Source organism: Gorilla gorilla, chromosome 7 (assembly GCF_029281585.2).
Source record: "Gorilla gorilla gorilla isolate KB3781 chromosome 7, NHGRI_mGorGor1-v2.1_pri, whole genome shotgun sequence".
NCBI classification, from domain to species: domain Eukaryota; kingdom Metazoa; phylum Chordata; class Mammalia; order Primates; family Hominidae; genus Gorilla; species Gorilla gorilla.
The window spans coordinates 35,085,697-35,104,512 of record NC_073231.2 but is presented as its reverse complement, the minus strand read 5'-3'; the positions used below and the strand labels follow the sequence as shown (position 1 = coordinate 35,104,512).

The 18,816-nt window shown below is 34.3% G+C and overlaps 1 protein-coding gene across 6 annotated transcripts in view; it reads left to right on the top strand.

The window, feature by feature from the left end:
• Nucleotides 1-18,816, top strand: part of TEX15 (testis expressed 15, meiosis and synapsis associated) — a 70,336-nt gene that overhangs the window by 32,556 nt on the left and 18,964 nt on the right. For all 6 annotated transcript variants that reach the window (XR_008667712.2, XM_055348360.2, XM_055348359.2 and 3 more), the window contains 3 exons: nt 1,383-1,620; nt 8,820-8,966; nt 10,053-10,215. Coding sequence is in view for 5 of the 6 variants with exons in the window: in XM_055348360.2 (XP_055204335.2) it covers nt 1,383-1,620; nt 8,820-8,966; nt 10,053-10,215 (548 nt within the window). In the remaining variant the exon portion in view is untranslated. The remainder of the gene's footprint in view (nt 1-1,382; nt 1,621-8,819; nt 8,967-10,052; nt 10,216-18,816) is intronic.

Genomic DNA, 18,816 nt, shown 5'->3' with positions numbered 1-18,816 from the left:
CAGGTTAAAAAAAAAAAAAAAAAGAATTTAGCCCAAAATATCCCTGGTGCCACTGTGGAAAACCCCTGCTGTAGGGTTTACATTATACATCTTTAATTTATTCTGTGTACCTTCAAATGTTACTTTTATGTATAGTGTAAGAATCTTAGACAGTGATCTTAGTGGTTCACGGAATCTGATGTCAAGTTGAAATCAAGAGCAGGAAATGCCGATTTGTGGAGCCAAAAGTTAAGGCTGACATTTCTAGGAAATAGAAGTGATCATTATCTAATCAGTCAGTCTTGCTTTTGTGGTCCTGCCTACTGTTAATGATGAGTCATTCTTGAAAATAAGTATTAATATACTTATGTGCATGGTATACTTCAAACACATTCTATAAGTGGTGTTCCAGGAAATAAATCTCGGAAGCATGTGGTTCTCAAGAACAATTTTCTTTTTGTGGTATATACATTCCTTTGCTAGGTTCTGTAGGTTCTCCATTGCAGATAATCATTTGGACCCTAGTGTCTGAACCACTCTATTGTACCACCTGGTGTGGCAATTTCTGCTGCCACTACTCCTGAGCAAGCCATATAGAATATCTAATCTGCCAATTTTAGGGAAGGGATATATATTTTATGTGTTTAAATGGGTTTTGTAATGGAAGTAATAGAATTGGGGATTATCTATACTTCAGATTATAATCTTTCTGAGGTCGATTCCTGATTTTCTTTACCTAAGATAAGATCCTGTAATCAAATATTAGCTTGTTTCTCCCAGCTGTTACCTAAATCCCTGAAGAATGGAGAATGTCCCTAATAATTGATATATTTTTGCATGTGTGTGCGTTTTTGTGTCTATAGATGTGTAGAGATACGTAGATATAGACAAGATACTTTGTTTAGAAAATGCATGTTTTTCCCTCCGTAACACAATTAACAAAAAATGTGAGCTCTGGAACCTGACAGACAAGAATTGGCGCGTATAATTCCAACTCTGTCATTTTCCTACTTCGGCAAGATTTAACTTTCTGAACCTCATTTTCCTCATTTTAAAAATGTCGATAGCAACAAAATAAACTATAAAAACTTCTTGGGAAGTTGAGAATGAAATGAGAAGATGCATGTAATGCTTAAGACTTGTACTGGTTACATTAGCAGCATTTAAGAAATGTTAGCCCCTGTTATTTTAGACCAGGGATGATGATAATGTTCATAAATCTTGGCTAAGTAATCCTGAATTTGTTCCTAAGATGATTTTCAACCAAATTTATCATCACAGTGTAGTAATACCTCTGAATATCACTACTTCTCTTGCTTTCTAACTGTGGTAAGTGGAAATATGTATCTTCTTGAAAATTTTGTTGATATTTATCTTTAACTGTATACATTGTTTTACTTTAGGTCAGAGATGCGTGAAAGTGGAAGACATTGCAGGGAACTTGAAGAACAGTTCTGCTTTTTAGCACTTCCCCAGAGTGATGTAGCCCAGATATATCAGAATGGAATAAGTACCAGAGCATCTACATTGAAGATACTAGGAAATCCTCTTCTTGGAATTTATATGTTTAGACATGTTGATATTGCCTTGAATTATTCTCATAGTCAAAGCATTACTGTAGAAAGTATTTTAATTTTTAAGGTAGGTATCATAAAACAAATATTAAGTATATGGACAGTTTGGTTTGAATTGAACTGAACATATTATCCTTTCGATATAAATTGTTAATGTTTTTAAACTGCAGTCTATTAAATAAGTAATAATTATATTTATTATTTTTGTCATCATTATTCAAAATTTTCTCCTTTCCTCTTTACCTGGGTGTGCAACACAAAGCAAAAAAAAAAAAAAAGCAAAGGCAGCCTTCATCTTTGTCTTCCCAATATATATATTTTTTTGTTCTAATTTACCCACCTCTCTTTTATTCTTTTTGTTTCTATCATAATAAGTACTATAGTGTTTTACATACCCTCCTCTAAAGCATTATATTATAATAATTTTGGTTTAAGCTAGTTATTTTTAAACTTCTGCAGTTTATTTTAGTTAATAGTATTGTATCAATGTTAAATTCTTAATTTTGGTGATTTTGCTATGGTTATGTAAGATGTTAACGTTAAGAAAAGCTGGGCACAGGGTATATGGGACCTTTGAACTATTTTGTGCGTGCGTGTGCGTGTGTGTGTGTGTGTGTGTGTGTGTGTATGTGTGTGTCAAAGCCTTGTTTATAGAAGAAAATAGCCACCATGTAAATGTCCAGCAATAGTGTATTATGAAAGTATCATATATTATGTCTCTGGAATAAGAAGTATCCATTGCAGTTAGATTTATGGAGAATTTTTAAAGATATGGGAAAATGCTTATGCGATCATGTTTAACTTTTTAAATTTTTAAAAAATGAGATATCAAGATGATATAAAATGTGCTTAGTTGTTATGAGTGATGATCTTTGGATCATGACAATATAGTTTTCTGTACTTTCTAGTTTTCCAAGTTAGGGTTTTCCAAATATCCAGTGGTAAGTGTTCCTTTCCTTCCCTTCCCCTTCCCCTTCCTCTTCCCCTTTCTCCTTTCCCCTTTCCCCTTTCTCCCTTTTTGTCCTTTCTCCCTTTTCTCCTTTTTTCTCCCTTTCTCCCTTCCATTTTCCTTTCCTTTTTTTGCGACAGTCACACTCTGTCACCCAGGCTGGAGTTCAGTGGTGCAAGCTCAGAGTGCAGCATTTGTAACTGTTGTAAATGAGATTGATTTCCTGATTTCCTTTTCAGATCAATGACTATTATCATATAGAAATACTACTGATGAGTGTTTGTTGATTTTGTATCCTGCAACTTTACTGAATTTATCAGTTCTAAGAGGGTTTTTTTAATGACACTAGGTTTTCCTAAATATAAGATCATGTCATCTACAAACAAGGATAATTTGACTTCTTCCTTTCCCATTTTGATGCACTTTATTTCTTTCACTTGCCTGATTGCTCTGGCTAGTACTTCTAGAACTATATTGAATAGAAATGGTTAAAGTGAGCATCCTTGTCTTCAAGATCCTTGTAAAAAGGCTTTCAATTTTTCCCCATTCAGTATGATATTAGCTGTAGGTTTGTCATATATGAGTTTTATTGTTTTGAGGTATATTCCTTCTGTACCCAGTTTGTTGAGACTTTTTGTGAAGGAATGTTTGGTTTTATTGCTTTTTCAGCATCTAATGAAATGATAATATGGTTTTTTTGTTTTTGATTTTCTTGATGTGATTTATCACGTTTATTGATTTGCATAAGTTGAACCATCCTTGCATCGCTGGTATGAATCCCACTTGGTCATGATGAATGATATTTTTAATATGCTGTTGAATTCAGTTTGCTAATCTTTTGTTGAGGATTTTTACATCTCTGTTCGTCAGGGGTATTGGCCCATAGCTTCTTTTGTTGTCTTTGGTTTTGGCATCAAGGTAATACTGGCCTTGTGGAATGAGTTTGGAAGTATCTCCTCCCCTTCAATTTTTTTGAATAGTTTGATTAGAATTGGTATTATTCTTTAATGTTGGTTAGAATTTAGTGGTGAAGCCATCAGGACCTGGGCTTTTCTTTGTCTGAAGACTTTATTACTGTTTTGATCTTGTCACTCATTATTTATCTGTTCAAGTTTTCTTTTTCTTCATGGTTCAGTCTCAATAGGTTGGATGTCCAGGGATGTATCTATTTCTTTTGGGTTTTCCAATTTATTGCTGTATAGTTATACTAGTCTCTAACAATCCTTTGTATTTCCGTGGTTTCAGTTATAATGTTTCCTTTTAGTTTCTGATTTTATTTATTTGGGTCTTCTGTCTTATTTTCTTAGTCTAAGTAACAGTTTGTATATTTTGTTTTTTTAAAAACAAAGTCTTCCTTTGTGGTTGATTTTCTCTGGTAGTATGTTTTAATTCATTGCTTTTTAATTTTAGTATTTCTGCTTTTTGGTTACCCTAAGGCTTACAAAACACATTTTGTAGTTAAAACAAGTTATTTAAAACTGATACAGTTTAACTTTAATTGCAAAGAAAAAAACCTATGCACACCAATTTTCTTTTCTTCCCACATTTTGAATTTTTGATAATCCCACAATTTATATTATGTATATTGCTTGTCTCTTAAAAATTGTGTTTTTTTCATTTTGTCTTCTTAAAAAAGATGGTTTATACACCATGGTTACAGTATCATATTAGCATCCTTTTGGTTTTGAACAACTCCTTTTAGTATCTCTTGTAGGACAAGTCTGGTAACAATAAATTCTTTCAGCCTTTTTTTTTTTTTTTTCTGGTCTGGGAAATTATCCCTCCTATTTCTTCTTCATTTCTGAAGGATAGTTTGCTGGCTACAGTAAAAACTTTCTCTTTTCTTTTCTTTTTTTTTTCTTTTTTTCCCTGAGGACATAGCTTCAAACTCCCAGGCTCTAGCGATCCTCCTACCTATTTTTTAGATGTTTATATATATGTCTTTCATCAGATTTGGGAAGTTTTCAGCCTTCATTTCTTCAAATGTTCTCTCTGCCCATTTTCTCTCTCTCCTCAGACTCCCACAGCATATATGTTCTTACACTTGATGGTGCCCCACAGGTCCCTTAGGGTCTGTTCACTTTTTTTTTTTTTTTAGTCTTTTTTCTCTCTGTTCCTTAGCCTCAATAATTTTCGTTTTCCAATCTTTAAGATCACTTATTCTCTCCTTTGCCTGCTCATATCTGCCTTTGAACCCCTCTAGAGAGCTGTTCATTTTAGTTACTGTACTTTTCAGCTATTGGATTTCTTTTTGGTTTTTAAGTTTTCTTTATTGATATTTCCATTTTGTTCATACATTGTTTTTTTACTATCTCCACATACTTAGCTCTTTGAGCATCTTTAAGACAGTTGTTTTAAAGTCTTTGTCTAGTAGATCAGCCATCAGGTCTTTTTCAGGGACAATTTCTGTTTTTTTTTCCTTTGAATGGGCTCTGATTTTCTGTTTCTTTACATGCCTGGTGATATTTTTTGTTGAAAACTGGACATTTCATCTAATAATGTGGTAACTCTGGAAATCATCTCCTCCCAGGGTTTGGTTGTGGTTTTGTGTTTCTGTTTTTTGATTGTTGCAGGCTGTCTCTGTGCCAAGGATCAACCTGCTGTATAAACTTCTCAGCCTTTTCTGAGCCTGCACTTTTCCCTCTGTGTGCTGATTTTCTAATTTCTCCTTTATCTGTAGTTGCTTTTGAGTAGTATTTTTTTTTTATGTCTGGCTGCAAAATAGGGGAAAAGAAAAAAATGAAGAAGGGAAAAAAGGCACTGGCTCTTTAATCCCCTGGGTGTCATTTCAGCCAGGCAAGGAGGGGCTTGCAACAATGGTATTGATGCAGCAATGCCTGCCACTTCTGGTTGCCACTCTGTTATTAATAGAAGCAGCACTCAGTGATGAGAATATATATACCATATGTTTATTATTGCCCACTCTGGCCCACAAAAATTGTGGCCAGGAACACATGTACAAGCTGCTCCAGGAACACTGTACAGCTGCCTGTCATGGGGCACAAAGGGTGGCTGCCACTGTGCTAAGAACTGAAATTGATTGAAATTAACCATAATACAGGTTTAGCATCCCTAATCCAAAAATTTGAAATCTGAAATGCCCCAAAATTTGAGATTTTCTGAGTGCCAACATTACACTCAAAGGAAATACTAATTGGAGCATTTAGGGTTTCAGATTTCCTTATTAGGGATGATCAACTGGTAAGTATAGTACAAATATTCTGAAATTTGAAAAAATTCAAAATCTGAAACATTCTGGTTTTAAGCATTTTGGATAAGGGATACTCAACCTGTATGCTATTCAAGCGTTCCCCTGAAAGTTGCAAGCCTTCAGTAGGTTCCAGAGTTCCAAAATAGTTAACACCAGACAGATTTTGCCAGTGCAGTTATTGTCTAGGTGGGGAGACAGATGTCTGGTACCTCCTACTCCACCACCTTCCCAATTGACCTCTGAACTATTTTTACAACTTTTCTGAAATTCTAAAAGGTATTCAAAATCTTAAAAAGTCTCATAGCAGAATCGCAGGCATCCACAGATAAATTGGTTAAGATTTATTCTGGTCATTATTCTTGGAGAAATAAACATAAAGAGAAATCTAAGTGGGGAAGAAAAGAAAAAAAAAGATTTACTCTGGTTAAGCTTTGCCAGGACTATTAAAATCATAGTAGGTATCCTGATTTGCATGAAAACAGCTTGGGATTGTGTGTATAGCTACAGAAAATCAGTGGTTCATGTGGCATAACTCCTTACAATTTTTTTGACCTCAAATATCAAATTAAGCATAATTTACTTTTATATTAAAAAGTAATAGATAAGGATTTTAGAAAATTTGGAATGTAGTAAAAAGTCCAAAAAGCCCAGCAGTAACCACAGGGTTTTTTGTGTATGTGTATTAGTCATCTATTCATGTATATAGACATGCAGGTATAATTGTAATTAAAGTATGTTGTTGCTTTGTATATTACTTGCTTTTCTCACTGATTATAAAGTAAACATTTTCCAAGCCCTTAAATATTATTTTGTAATATCCTTTTGAGCAGCTGCATAGTATTACACTGTAGACCTGCCATATTTGCCCAAAAAATTCTGTAATGTTAGGATATAAGTTATTTGGTTTTTAGTTTGTTTTGTTTTTACACTCCTAAATGCTACATAGATTATCCTTTTAGGTACATTTTACACACATGAATGATTCTTTGCTAAGAATTAATTGGTTTATTCCTAGGTGTCAAATTAGAAATCAAAAGTATGTACATTTTTACATCTTTTGATTGTGTAATGCTCAACTGTCCTGAGAAAGATTGCACTAATTGACATTTCCATCCACAGTGTGTAAGAATGTCTGTTATCTCACCTCAGTAAACCTATATATTATACTGAACTTTAAAAAAAACTTTTGCCAGTCTAATGTGTGGTTTAATTTTTTCTTCATTATGATTATTCCTGAGTTTAAAGTTTCTGTTGAATATATTTACTGACTGTATTTAGTGAATTACTTATTTATATTCCTTGACAGTTGTGGGGGATTTTTTCCCCTTTTCTGCGTTGACTGGTGAGCATTATCTATTGACTAAAGCATATTTTAAGAGCTAGGCTTCTCTCTGTATAATGTTCTATCATTTCACATTTTTAATTTTTTAGTAAACTTTTTAGCTTAGAATAATGTTAGATTTATAGAAAAGTCACAAAGATAGTAAAGAGAGCTCTTATATGTAATGCACCCAGCTTCTTCTGATGTTAACATTTTACATAAATATGGCATGATTGTCAAAACTAAGAAACTAACATTGTCACACCATTAACTACATTACCGACTTTATTTGGCTTTTGCTAATTTTTCTACTCATGTTTGTTTGCGTTCCAGGATCCAATTCAGGATACCACTTTATTCTTAGTATTGTTTTGATTGTTGAATGAACGTACTAATCTATTTAAAATAACAGTAATAAAATACCGTCATTTATGTTCATGGTTTTAGTTTTTAAATCATTTGTTGTTTATGGGCAGAAATTTTAGAATATTATGTTGTGAAGTTTATATGTTTTTGTTTCATTTTATTGGCACATATTCTTAGAAAACAGTTGTCACTTTGAGATTGAATAAATATTGGCCTATGTTTCTTTCTACAGTATTTTCGTTGTGTTTTTAATACTTAAATATTTAACATGTTAAGAAAAGAATTTAATTTTTTCTGTTGTCCCACATCATTAATTGAATAATCACTTCTTTATTTCAAACGGTATCTTTAATATAATATACTGTATTTTTAGTATTTTTAATACATGTTGGAGCTTACTCCAGGCTTTTTCTTTCATTCTTTTTTTTGTTCGTTTTGGTCTTTTCTCTGCTTTTTCTTGTGGTAGTACCATCCTTTTTAAAAATGTTTTTATATGTGTAATTGCAAGTCACTTGTCCTGTTCCATCATTGTCAATTGCTAACCCAGACTTAAAAAAAAAAAATTCTGAGCTATTCGTGTTTGTCTTCCAAGTACATTTTAAAATTAAACCCCATTTTAAAAAGTAGATTCTCGGCTGGGCTCACGCCTGTAATCCCAACGCTTTTCAGAAGCCGAGGTGGGCAGATCACTTGAGGTCAGGAATTCGAGCCCAGCCTGGCCAACATGGCAAAACCCCATCTCTACTAAAAGTACAAAAATTAGGTGGGCATGTAATCCCAGCCATTCAGGAGACTGAGGCAGGAGAATCGTGGAACCCAAGAGGCGGAGGCTGCAGTGAACCAAGATCACACCACTGCACTCCAGCCTGGGTGACAGAGTGAGACTCTGTCTCAAAAAAAAAAAAAAAAATAGATTCTCTGAAATTTTAATTGGTATTACTCTAATCTTAGAGTTTAATTTGGGGGAGAATTGACATAATTGCCATGTTGAGTCATCCCATTCATCTAGAAAATGGATTATCTTTCCATTCATATTTCTACTTCTTAAAAAAAAAAAATCAGGGCCTGGCACGGTGGCTCATGCCTATAATCCCAGTGCTTTGGGAGGCCAAGGCAGGAGAATTGCTTGACCCAGGAGTTCATGACCAGCTTGGGCAACATGGTGAAACCTGGTCCCTACAAAAATTAGCTGGGCACGGTGGTGCGTACCTGTAGTCCCAGCTACTCAGCGGGGCTGAGGTGGGAGGATCGCTTCAGCCTGAGAGGTCGAGCCTGCAACTCCAGCCTGGACTGAACAGAGTGAGACCCTGTCTCAGAAAAACAAAACAATGTTAGCCTTTTATGTTTGAAATGTGACAGTTTAGAAATGTTTTGGTATATTTTTACATACTTTTTTTTTGGCTTTTTTTTTTTTTTTAGGTTCTCTTTGGAAAAGTGAAGAAAATCCAACCTTCTGTGGATAAAAATAAAGTTTCTTTGGATCCTTCTCCTAACTTTGATTGCCATATGTCAAGAAATGCACCTTCTTTGAAAGATACCATTGAACTGCAAGCCTACAGTTCAGCAGTATGTTAATGGTTCATTTGATTTCTTGAAAAGTACATGTTTCACATTGTATGTTTTAAGACTTAAATTCCCAAAATGTTAAATGAAAATCTCTTAATTCGTTCAGTATAATATCTTAAGCAAACAGTGAAAGCTATTTTAATATTTGTCGTATGGAATATTAGTGAAGAAGTTTGAAAAATTACATTTAACTGTGTTCAAAGTACAGTGGCTTCTTTTATTTAGATATTATATAGATTAATTACTAACTTTCGAAATATACCAACTTCTCATTTAAACAAGGCTGCACAGCAGGGTGACCATACTTCATAATAATGCATTATTTCATAATTGCTGAGAGTAAATTTCCAATGTCTCACCATAAAAAGTGATGGGTGAGGTGATGGACATGTTAATTACCTTGATTTAATTACTCCTCATTGTATACATATATCAAAACACCACATTGTGCCCCACAAATATATATAGTTAAGATTTATCAATCATAAATAATATTAATTTTAAAAAACAAGGCTATTTTGAAACAAGATTTTGATCTTCTATACTTTGCAAAAGTAGGAAAAAGAAAAGGCTTATGTATTAGTCATCAGATGAAACAGTAATCTGTCACATTTCACTTATTCTGTGGACCTTTCATTTTATACAGAATATTAAATTATATATGGATTATATATAATCATATTATGATTAAATGAAGATAAATCTTCCCAATGAAAGTATATCCATGCACCTACATGTAAAACATATTACCTATTGTTATTTTCCTAATTTTTTCTACCAAATAAAATAGAGTAGTTGAAACTTCATGCAAAACATTTAGCTCTTAATGAAAAAATATTTTTTATTTAAAAACGAATTGTGCCTTTTTCTGCAGACATTAGTAGCCTATCAAAAAAAAATTGTGGGGGAGAAAAAGGAATTCTGTACATCTTCAAAAACATTAGGGTTAAACAAGGCAGCTGGAGAAGTTTATATGGAAGTATATAAATAGTATGCAATTATATTGATTTTTTAAAAATATGAGCTTATTCAAGTCTGATTGCCAAAATTAATCAGCGTGAACCTGTTTTCCTCTTCATCTTTCAGGTGTACTTCTATGAATACAGTGTCCTTTCAAAGCCTGTAGATAAACCTAGGCAATGTCTTCCATATGCTATAGTAACAGTAAAATTTCTTGGTTCAAAAGTAGATAATGGACGCCTTATGACATCTTTGAGATTCCTCTCAACAGGATTTCCTAAGGGAGCTGGTAAGATACACATATGATTGTACTTGATTAGCATTTGTGCTGGTCTTAAAATTTCTCAGTATTATTTACTGGCTGGGCACAATGGTTCACACCTGTAATCCTAGCACTTTGGGAGGCGGAAGTGGGCGGATTACTTGAGGCCAACCTGGACAACATGGCAAAACCCTGTCTCTAGTAAAAATACAAAAGTTAGCCAGGTGTGGTGTTGTGTGCCTGTAATCCCAGCTACACAGGTGGCTGAGGAAGGAGAATCACTTGAACCCAGGAGGTGGAGGTTGCAGTGAGCCAGGATCACACCACTGCGCCCAGCCTAGGTGACAGAGGGAGACCTTGTCGCAAAAAAAAAAAAAAAAAAAAAGAAGATTAAAAAAAGTAGTGAATCTCCAAGTAAAATAGTTGTGTTTTACCTGTTTTACATTTTATAGATCTAGAATCATACTGCAGGTATTTTGCTCAGTATTAGGTTTGTGTGATTCTTCCCTATTGATATGTGTAACTGTAGTTTGTTCATTTTCATGGATGAATGGGTAGAGTATTCCATTGTGTAGACACACTGTACACTATCCTACTGAGAATGTTTGGGCACTTTCCAGTCTTCTTCTTATTCCAAACATTGCTATTTTAAATATTCATAAAAGTGTCTCATTGCATATGTGCAAGAATTTTTCCATAGAATATGTATTTACAACAGGAATGTTCAACTTAAAGACAACATCAAATGGTTTTCCAAAGTGGTTTGCATTAGATTACATAATCACTCTATATTCTTGCCAACACATACTATGCTTTTTTTTAAAGTTTTGTTTCTGCCAGTCTAATGAGTGTGATATGTTATTTCATTGTGGTTTTAACTTGTTTTTCCCTAATTAATGAAGTTGAGGATTTTTGTATCCTCACCAAACTTAGTGCTGTCAGACTTTTTCAGTGTTTTTGCTACACTAGTAGGTACAGCATTTAATTGCTTTTGTATTTTACTTTTCCTCAAATGCTAAGTAAGTTAGGTTCTTTTTTGATAGGTGTATTGGCCATTAGTTTTCCACTTTTCTGAAATTCCTGGTCACATCTTTCATCTACTTTTTCTAACTGAGCTAGTTTTTATTTCATTATTGATTTGTAGGAATTCTTTTACGTATTGGATATTGGCTCTTGGGTCAGTTGTATGTGTTGCGAGTGTCTTCTCTGAGTTTGTGTCTTCGTATTCTCATTTTTGTCAAATGTTTTTTGATGAACAGGGGTTCTTAATGTCAGATATGTCTTTTTAAGTACTACTACATGTGTCTTTCGTAAGAATACTTTTCCTAGGACATGAAGATATTTTTCTGTTTTTTTAAACTTTATGGGTATGTTTTCCCATTTTTGTTTTATCTACCTGGAAATGACTTTGGTGTGCGATAGGATTCTTTTAAAGTCCCAGTTTATTTTAGTTTACATATGCTAACCCAGTTGTCTCAGTACAGTTTATTGGAGAATCCATTTTCCCCACTGATGTATACTGCAGTACCACCTCTATAATATATCAGTTGGCTGCAGGTGCTGCAGGGATTTCTTACTGGACTCTCTATTCATCTCTTTGCCTATCCTTTTGCCACGAGCATCTTGCCTTAATTATTGTAACTTCATTAAAAATACTGATACCTGACTTTGTATGAGAGAGAAAAAATACTAATACCTATATAACTGATCCTTCATCTTTTTAACAATAATTTTTTGTTTTTGGTCCTTTGCTGTTCATAGAAATTTTAGAATCAGCGTATCAAGGTCTGCCAACAAATCTATCAGAATTTTGATTGAGATTGATGGAATCTATATATTAATTTGTGGAAAATTATCTTCTTTATTGAGTTTTCTAATCTATTAGCATTGTGTTTCTCCCATGTCAGTTATCTCTAATGTATTTCAATTTTATAATTTTCTCTATAACATCTTACATGTCTTTTATTTTCAAACATTTGATATTTTATGCTATTTTAAATGATAGCTATTTTGTTTTATTTTCTATTGTTGTATGTCAATTCAGTTGATTTAAAAGTGTAAGATTCAGTAGCTTTTAGCATATTCACAAATATGTGCAATCATCACCACAGTTTTAAAATTCAAGGTATTTTGTTTTCTTTTGTTTTTGAGACAGGGTCTCACCCTGTCACCCAGGCTGGAATGCTGTGGCACAACTTGGCTCACTGCAGCCTCCGCCTCCCAAGCTCAAGCAATCCTCCCGTCTCCACCTTCAGTTGCTGGGACTACAGGTGTGCACCACCACACCTGGCTAATTTTGTATTTTTTTTGTAGAGACAGGGTTTCACCATGTTGCCCAGGCTGCTCTCAAACTCTTAAGCTCAAGTGATCCACCTGCCTCAGCCTCCAGAAGTGCTGGGATTACAGTCGTGAGCCACCGAACCCTGCGGAAGCTCACATTTTAAAGAAACTTCGTGCCGGGCACCATGGCTCATGCCTGTAATCCCAGCACTTTGGGAGGCCGAGGCAGATGGATTACCTGAGGTCAGGAGTTCAAGACCAGCCTGGCCAACAAGGTGAAACCCTGTCTCTACTAAAAATACAAAACTTAGCTGGGCATGGTGCCAGGCGCCTATAATCCCAGCTACTTGGGAGGCTGAGGCAGGAGAATCGCTTGAACCTGGGGGTCAGAGGATGCAGTGAGCCGAGATGGCACCACTTCACTACAGCCTGGGTGAAAGAGCAAAACTCTGTCTCAAAAAAAAAAGAAGAAACTTTGTGCCCTTTAAAAGCTATTATATCCCTGACCCCCAGCCCTAAGCAACTACTAATGTACTTATTTGCCTAATCTGGGCATTTCATTTAAGTAAAATCATAGTTTTTGGACTTTTTTGTGCCTGATTTCTTTCACTTAACAATGTTTTCCCAGTTCGTCCATGTTGTAGCATGTATCAGTACTTTATTTCTTTTTATGCAGTACCATTTCATTGTATAGATACACCATATTGTATTTATCAGTTAGTCAACATTTGGGTTGTTTCCATCTTTTGACAATTACAAATTCTGCTATGAATATTCACATACAAGTTTTTACATGGATATATGTTTTCATTGCTCTTGAGTACAGTATATCCAAGAGTGGAATTGCTGGGTTATATGAAGACTCTGTAGTAACTAATCGAGAAACTGCCAGACTATTTTCCAAAGTGGCTGCACCATTTAAATTCACATCAGCAGTGTCTGAGAGTTAGAATTTCTTCATATCTTTGTCATAACTTATTTGACTTTTTGATTATAGCCATCCTAGTGGGTGTGAAGTATAGTTTTCAGAATATGAGTTTTGCACTTCTTTTGTTAAGCTTATTTCTAAGTATTTTATTATTTGGTGCTATCATAAATGGAATTATTTATTTTATTAGTGTATTGTTCATTCCAAATGTATAGAAATATAATTGATTTTGTGTAATTATAGTGTATCCTGCAGCCTTGCTGAACTCGTTATTCTAATAGATTTTTTTTAGTGGTCTTTGGGATTTTCTATATATAAGATCATGTCATCTGTGAATAGAGAAAATTTTACTATTTTCTTTCCAGTCTTTTTTTGCATAATTGCCCTGGCTAAGTACCTTCAGTAAGAGAAGTGGCAAGAGCAGACATCTTTGTCTGTATTCTTGAATTTAGGGGGAAGGCATCCAGTCTTTTACCAGGAAGTATGATGTCAGTTGTAGGAGTTTTATAGAAGCTCTTTATCATGTTGAGGAAATCTGCTTCTGTTTCTGGTTTATTGAGAGTTTTTAGACTATTGGATTTTCTCAATTGTTTTTTCTTTGTTGAGATGGTTGTGACTTTTGTTGTTGTTGTTTTTATCGATATAATGTATTACATTAATTGATTTTAGATGTTAACATTGCATTCCTTGGATCCCATTTGGTCATGGTGTATAATTATATGTTCCTGGAATCAGTTTGCTGCAATTTTATTGGGGATTTTTGTGTCCATATTTGTAAGAGATACTGGTCTGTCGATTTTTTGTGATGTCTTTGTCTGGTTTTGGTGGTAGGTTAATATTGTTCCATAGGATGAATTGGGGAGTATTCTATTTTCTCCTCTTTTATTTTTTGGAATAATATATGAAGAATTGGTATTATTTCTTCTTTAAACATTTGGTAGACTTCACTAAGGAAGCCATCTGGGGATGGGTTTTTCCTTGTGGGTAGTATTCAATTACTCATTCAGTTTCTTCCCTTGTTGTAGGTCTGTTCTTATTTTCTGTTTCTTCTTGCATCACGTTCAGTACTTTCTGGTTTTATTGGAAGTTGTTCATTTCAGTTATGTAATTTATTGGCATACATTTGCTTATAGTATTCCTTTAATAGTCTTTTTATTTCTGTTAGTAGTAATGTCCCCTCTTTCATTTCTGAGTCTACTAGTCTTCTTTTTTTTTTTTTTTTTTTTTTTTGGTCAGTCAGGTTAAAAAGGTTTATCAATTTTGTTTTTGTTTTGTTTTGTTTTTCAAAGAACCAATTTTGGTTTCATTCTTTTTGCTATTATTCTATTCTCTATTTCATTAATTTCCTCTCTTTATTTTCTTCTGTTTGCTTTAGATTTAGTTTGCTGTTTCACGTGTGTGTGTGTCTTAAGATGGAAGGTTAGGTTTTGATTTAAATATTTCTTCTTTGTTAATATAGGTCTTTATAGCTATGAATTTCTAGAAACAACTACTTTAGCTGTGTCCCGTGACATATGTTATGTTGTAATTTTCATTTATCTCAAATTTATTTTCTGAATTCCTTTTGATTTATTCTTTAGTTCATTGGTTTTTTTCAGACCATGTTTTTTATGTATTTGCAAATTTCCAAAATTTTTTTGTTAACTGATATCTATTTCATTCCATCGTAGTTGGAAAACAGTTTGTATTATCTTTTTCCTTTAAGTTTATTGAGGTTTGTTGTATAACCTAGCATATAGTCTTTCCTGGAGAATGATCCATGTGCAACTGAAAAGAATATACAGTAGTCCTCCAGTATCTGTCAGGGAGGATTGGTTCCAGGATGTTCCATGGATACCAAAATTTGTGGATGCTCAAGTTCCTTATACAGACTGGCTCAATATTTGCATATAACCTACACACATCCTCCCATATACTTTAAATTATCTCTATATTACTTATAATACCAATACCACATTTGTGCTATGTAAATAGTTGTTATACTGTGTTTTTTATTTGTATTATTTTTTATTGTTATATTGTTATTTTGTTGTGTTTTTATTTTAATTTTTCACCCATGATTGGTTGAATCCATGGATTTGGAACCCACCAATACATAGGGCCAATTGTACTATATTCTGCTGTTGCCAGGCAGGGTGTTCCATAGGCTGTTAGGCCTACTTGTTTTATAGTTTGTTCAAGTGTTCTCTTTCCTTGACGATTTTACCTACTTGTTTTATAGTTTGTTCAAGTGTTCTCTTTCCTTGACGATTTTACCTAGTTGTTCTGTCCACATTTCCCCTCAGCCAGAAGGCTTATATTAGAGACAACAGATAGGGACCTTTCCCTACTTCTACTGCAGCCCATCCGCAATGTATTATAGCTTATTGCTTTAATCAAAGGATGATGCCTTTCAGGGTGATAAACTTTAGAGAAAACCTATATTATGCCCACAGTCATAGCCACATGTGTTGGCTATCAGCATACTCATCTCCCTCCAGAGTACACCAGACTACACTATCTAATACAGTAGCCACTAGTCACATGTGGCTCTTTAAATTTAAATTAATTAAAATTAAATAAAATTATAAATTCAATTTGTCAGTCACACCAGGCACATTTCAATGCTCAGTAACCACATGTGGCTAGTAGCTACCACAGATAACATTTCTATCATCACTGAATATATGGTACTAATAACTATTTGGTAGTGTACTTTATTGATTGTAATCTGGTTTTATTAGTTTCCGTATTGCATTGAAAATGTTGGATTTGTTGGGGGTTTTTTCTTACTACTTTTTTATTTTAATTTTTTTTATTTCCGTAGGTTTTTAGGGAAACAGGTGGTATTTGGTTACATGAGTAAGTTCTTTAGTGGTGATTTGTGAGATTTTGGTGCACCCAAGATGTTGGATTTGTTCTGCAATTTTTAATTGTCATTTGATGAGAATGCCAACAAAAAGGGAATAAAGTAAAAATGCCATTATCAAGTTTAAAGAGATAGCATAATATAGAGATTAAGATTCTACTGTTTATAAACTGTGTGATTCTGGGCAAATTGTTCTTAATTTCACTTCCTCATCAGTAAAATGGAAATGTTTTTAAGATTAAATTAATGTGGCCAGGCGCGGTGGCTCACACTTGTAATCGTAGCACTTTGGGAGGCCGAGGCGGGCGGATCACGACTTCAGGAGATCGAGACCACGGTGAAACCCTGTCTCTACTAAAAATACAAAAAATTAGCCGGGCGTGGTGGCGGGCGCCTGTAGTCCCAGCTACTCGGAGAGGCTGAGGCAGGAGAATGGCGTGAACCCGGGAGGCGGAGTTTGTAGTGAGCCGAGATCGTGCCACTGCACTCCAGCCTGGGCGACAGAGACTCTGTCTCAAAAAAAAAAAAAAAAAAGATTAAAGTAATGTACATGAGGCACTTAAAACAGGACCTGGCATCCATGTTAAGTATTTTATAAGTTTTTGTTAACATTATGTTTATGTTAAAATTCATTTGTCACACATTTGTAAAAGTGAAATTATTAAACTTAAGCAGTTAGGGTTTTTTTGCTTGTTTGTTTTGAGATGGGGTCTTGCTCTGTCACCCAGGTTGGAGTGCAGTGGTGCCATCTCGGCTCACTGCAACTTCCGCCTCCTGGGTTTAAGCAATCCTCCCGCCTCAGCCTCCCAAGTAACTGGGACTACAGGCAATGTGCCACCATGCCTAATTTTTGTATTTTTAGTAGAGACAGGGTTTCACCATGTTGGCCAGGCTGGTCTCGAACTCCTGACCTCAGGAGATTCACCCGGTCTAAACTTAAGTAATTAGGTTTCTTTTCCCACATTGGCATATATTAATCCATCTTTTTTTTTTCTTTTTACTTGAGACAGAGTCTTGCTCTGTTGCCCAGGCTGGAGTGTAGTGGTGTGATCTCAGCTCACTGCAACCTCCGCCTCACGGGTTCAAGCGATTCTCCTGCCTCAGCCTCCTGAGTACCTGGGACTACAGGCACACACCACCACGTCTGGCTAGTTTCTTGTATTTTTAGTAGAGACAGTGTTTCACCATGTTGGCCAGGCTGGTCTCAAACTCCTGACCTCAAGTGATCTGCCCGCCTCGGCCTCCCAAAGTGCTGGCATTACAGGCATGAACCACCTTGCCCGGCCATATTAATCCATCTTAATCTTTGTAATAGCTGCATAACATTCTGTCTTCTAGGACATTTGTTATAATGTATGCTCATAGTAATTTTGTCATTTTTGATATGTCATTCATTTAGCCAGTCTCATATTGATGTATAGTTAGGTTTCTAGCTTTTAACTGTCTTGGGTTATTTTACTGAAGATCCTTGTCCATAGAACTTTGGGTATTTATACAAGTTTATCAGAGTAGTAAATGAGTAAGAATGGGTTTGCTTTGAATGATTACATATAACATATCGATGAATACTGTCAGCTTGTTTTCCAGGAAATTTGTACCAATTTATACTTCCATGAACCATATTAAAAAGTGCTTACATTTGTATAGTATTAATCATTCTTTCAAATTTTTGCCAGTTTAAAAAGTTTTTTTTAATGGATCTTACTGTTTAGTGGGGTTGGGGCATCTTTTTGTGTTTGTTGACAATTTTACCTATTTTTTTCCTTTGAGTATTGTTTATCATGCATTTTGACCTATTAAAATAATTTATATGTAATTGACATCATGTTTTACTTTTAAGTTTTCTGATTTTCAGTCATGCTTTAAAAGTACTTTCGTATGCCAAGATTATAAAAACATCCATTCATTTTTTTTTCTAGTACTTTTATGGAGTTTTTTAAATAGCAAATTTTATTTTGGTGTAGGTGTAGGAATCTACATTTCCATTTTCTTCTCCATTATACTCACCACTCTAAAGAACTACATTTCTTCATATGTGGTCATATTTCCATGATAGCTTACTGTAAGTAATAAAATCACAAATGGTAGTAGAATTTAGAAATCTTCAACATAGCTCTCTTACTGTGAAAAAGAACCTTATGGTACTTGTCAGTGACATGATAACTTCATATATTCTATAGATGTCACAAGCAATTTCTCATCATTAATTCCTGTTTTAGTAAAGGTATTTTTAGGGTGTTACTTAGCTATGAATGTTTGATGAACATTTATGAGAAATTATTATTTACTTGTTAAATATGCATTTTGTAAATTCATTATTACATGAGGTTTCTTAGGAAATTTTAGAAATAATTTTTATAAATTATTTTAAAAGTTTGCTTTTATTTTCCAGGTTTTTATTTGCACATATTATTTGCAGGAACATTCATTTCACTGCAAAAGACGAATAGTAGTTTGGCTCCTGGGAAAGATTTTATGGAACTTTTTGGGTTTTCCTTTCCCTGTTTTTCCACCTCACACCCCTTTCCTTTCCTTTTTTTTCTCCCATGGTAGAGGGAGAAGCAAGGTAATG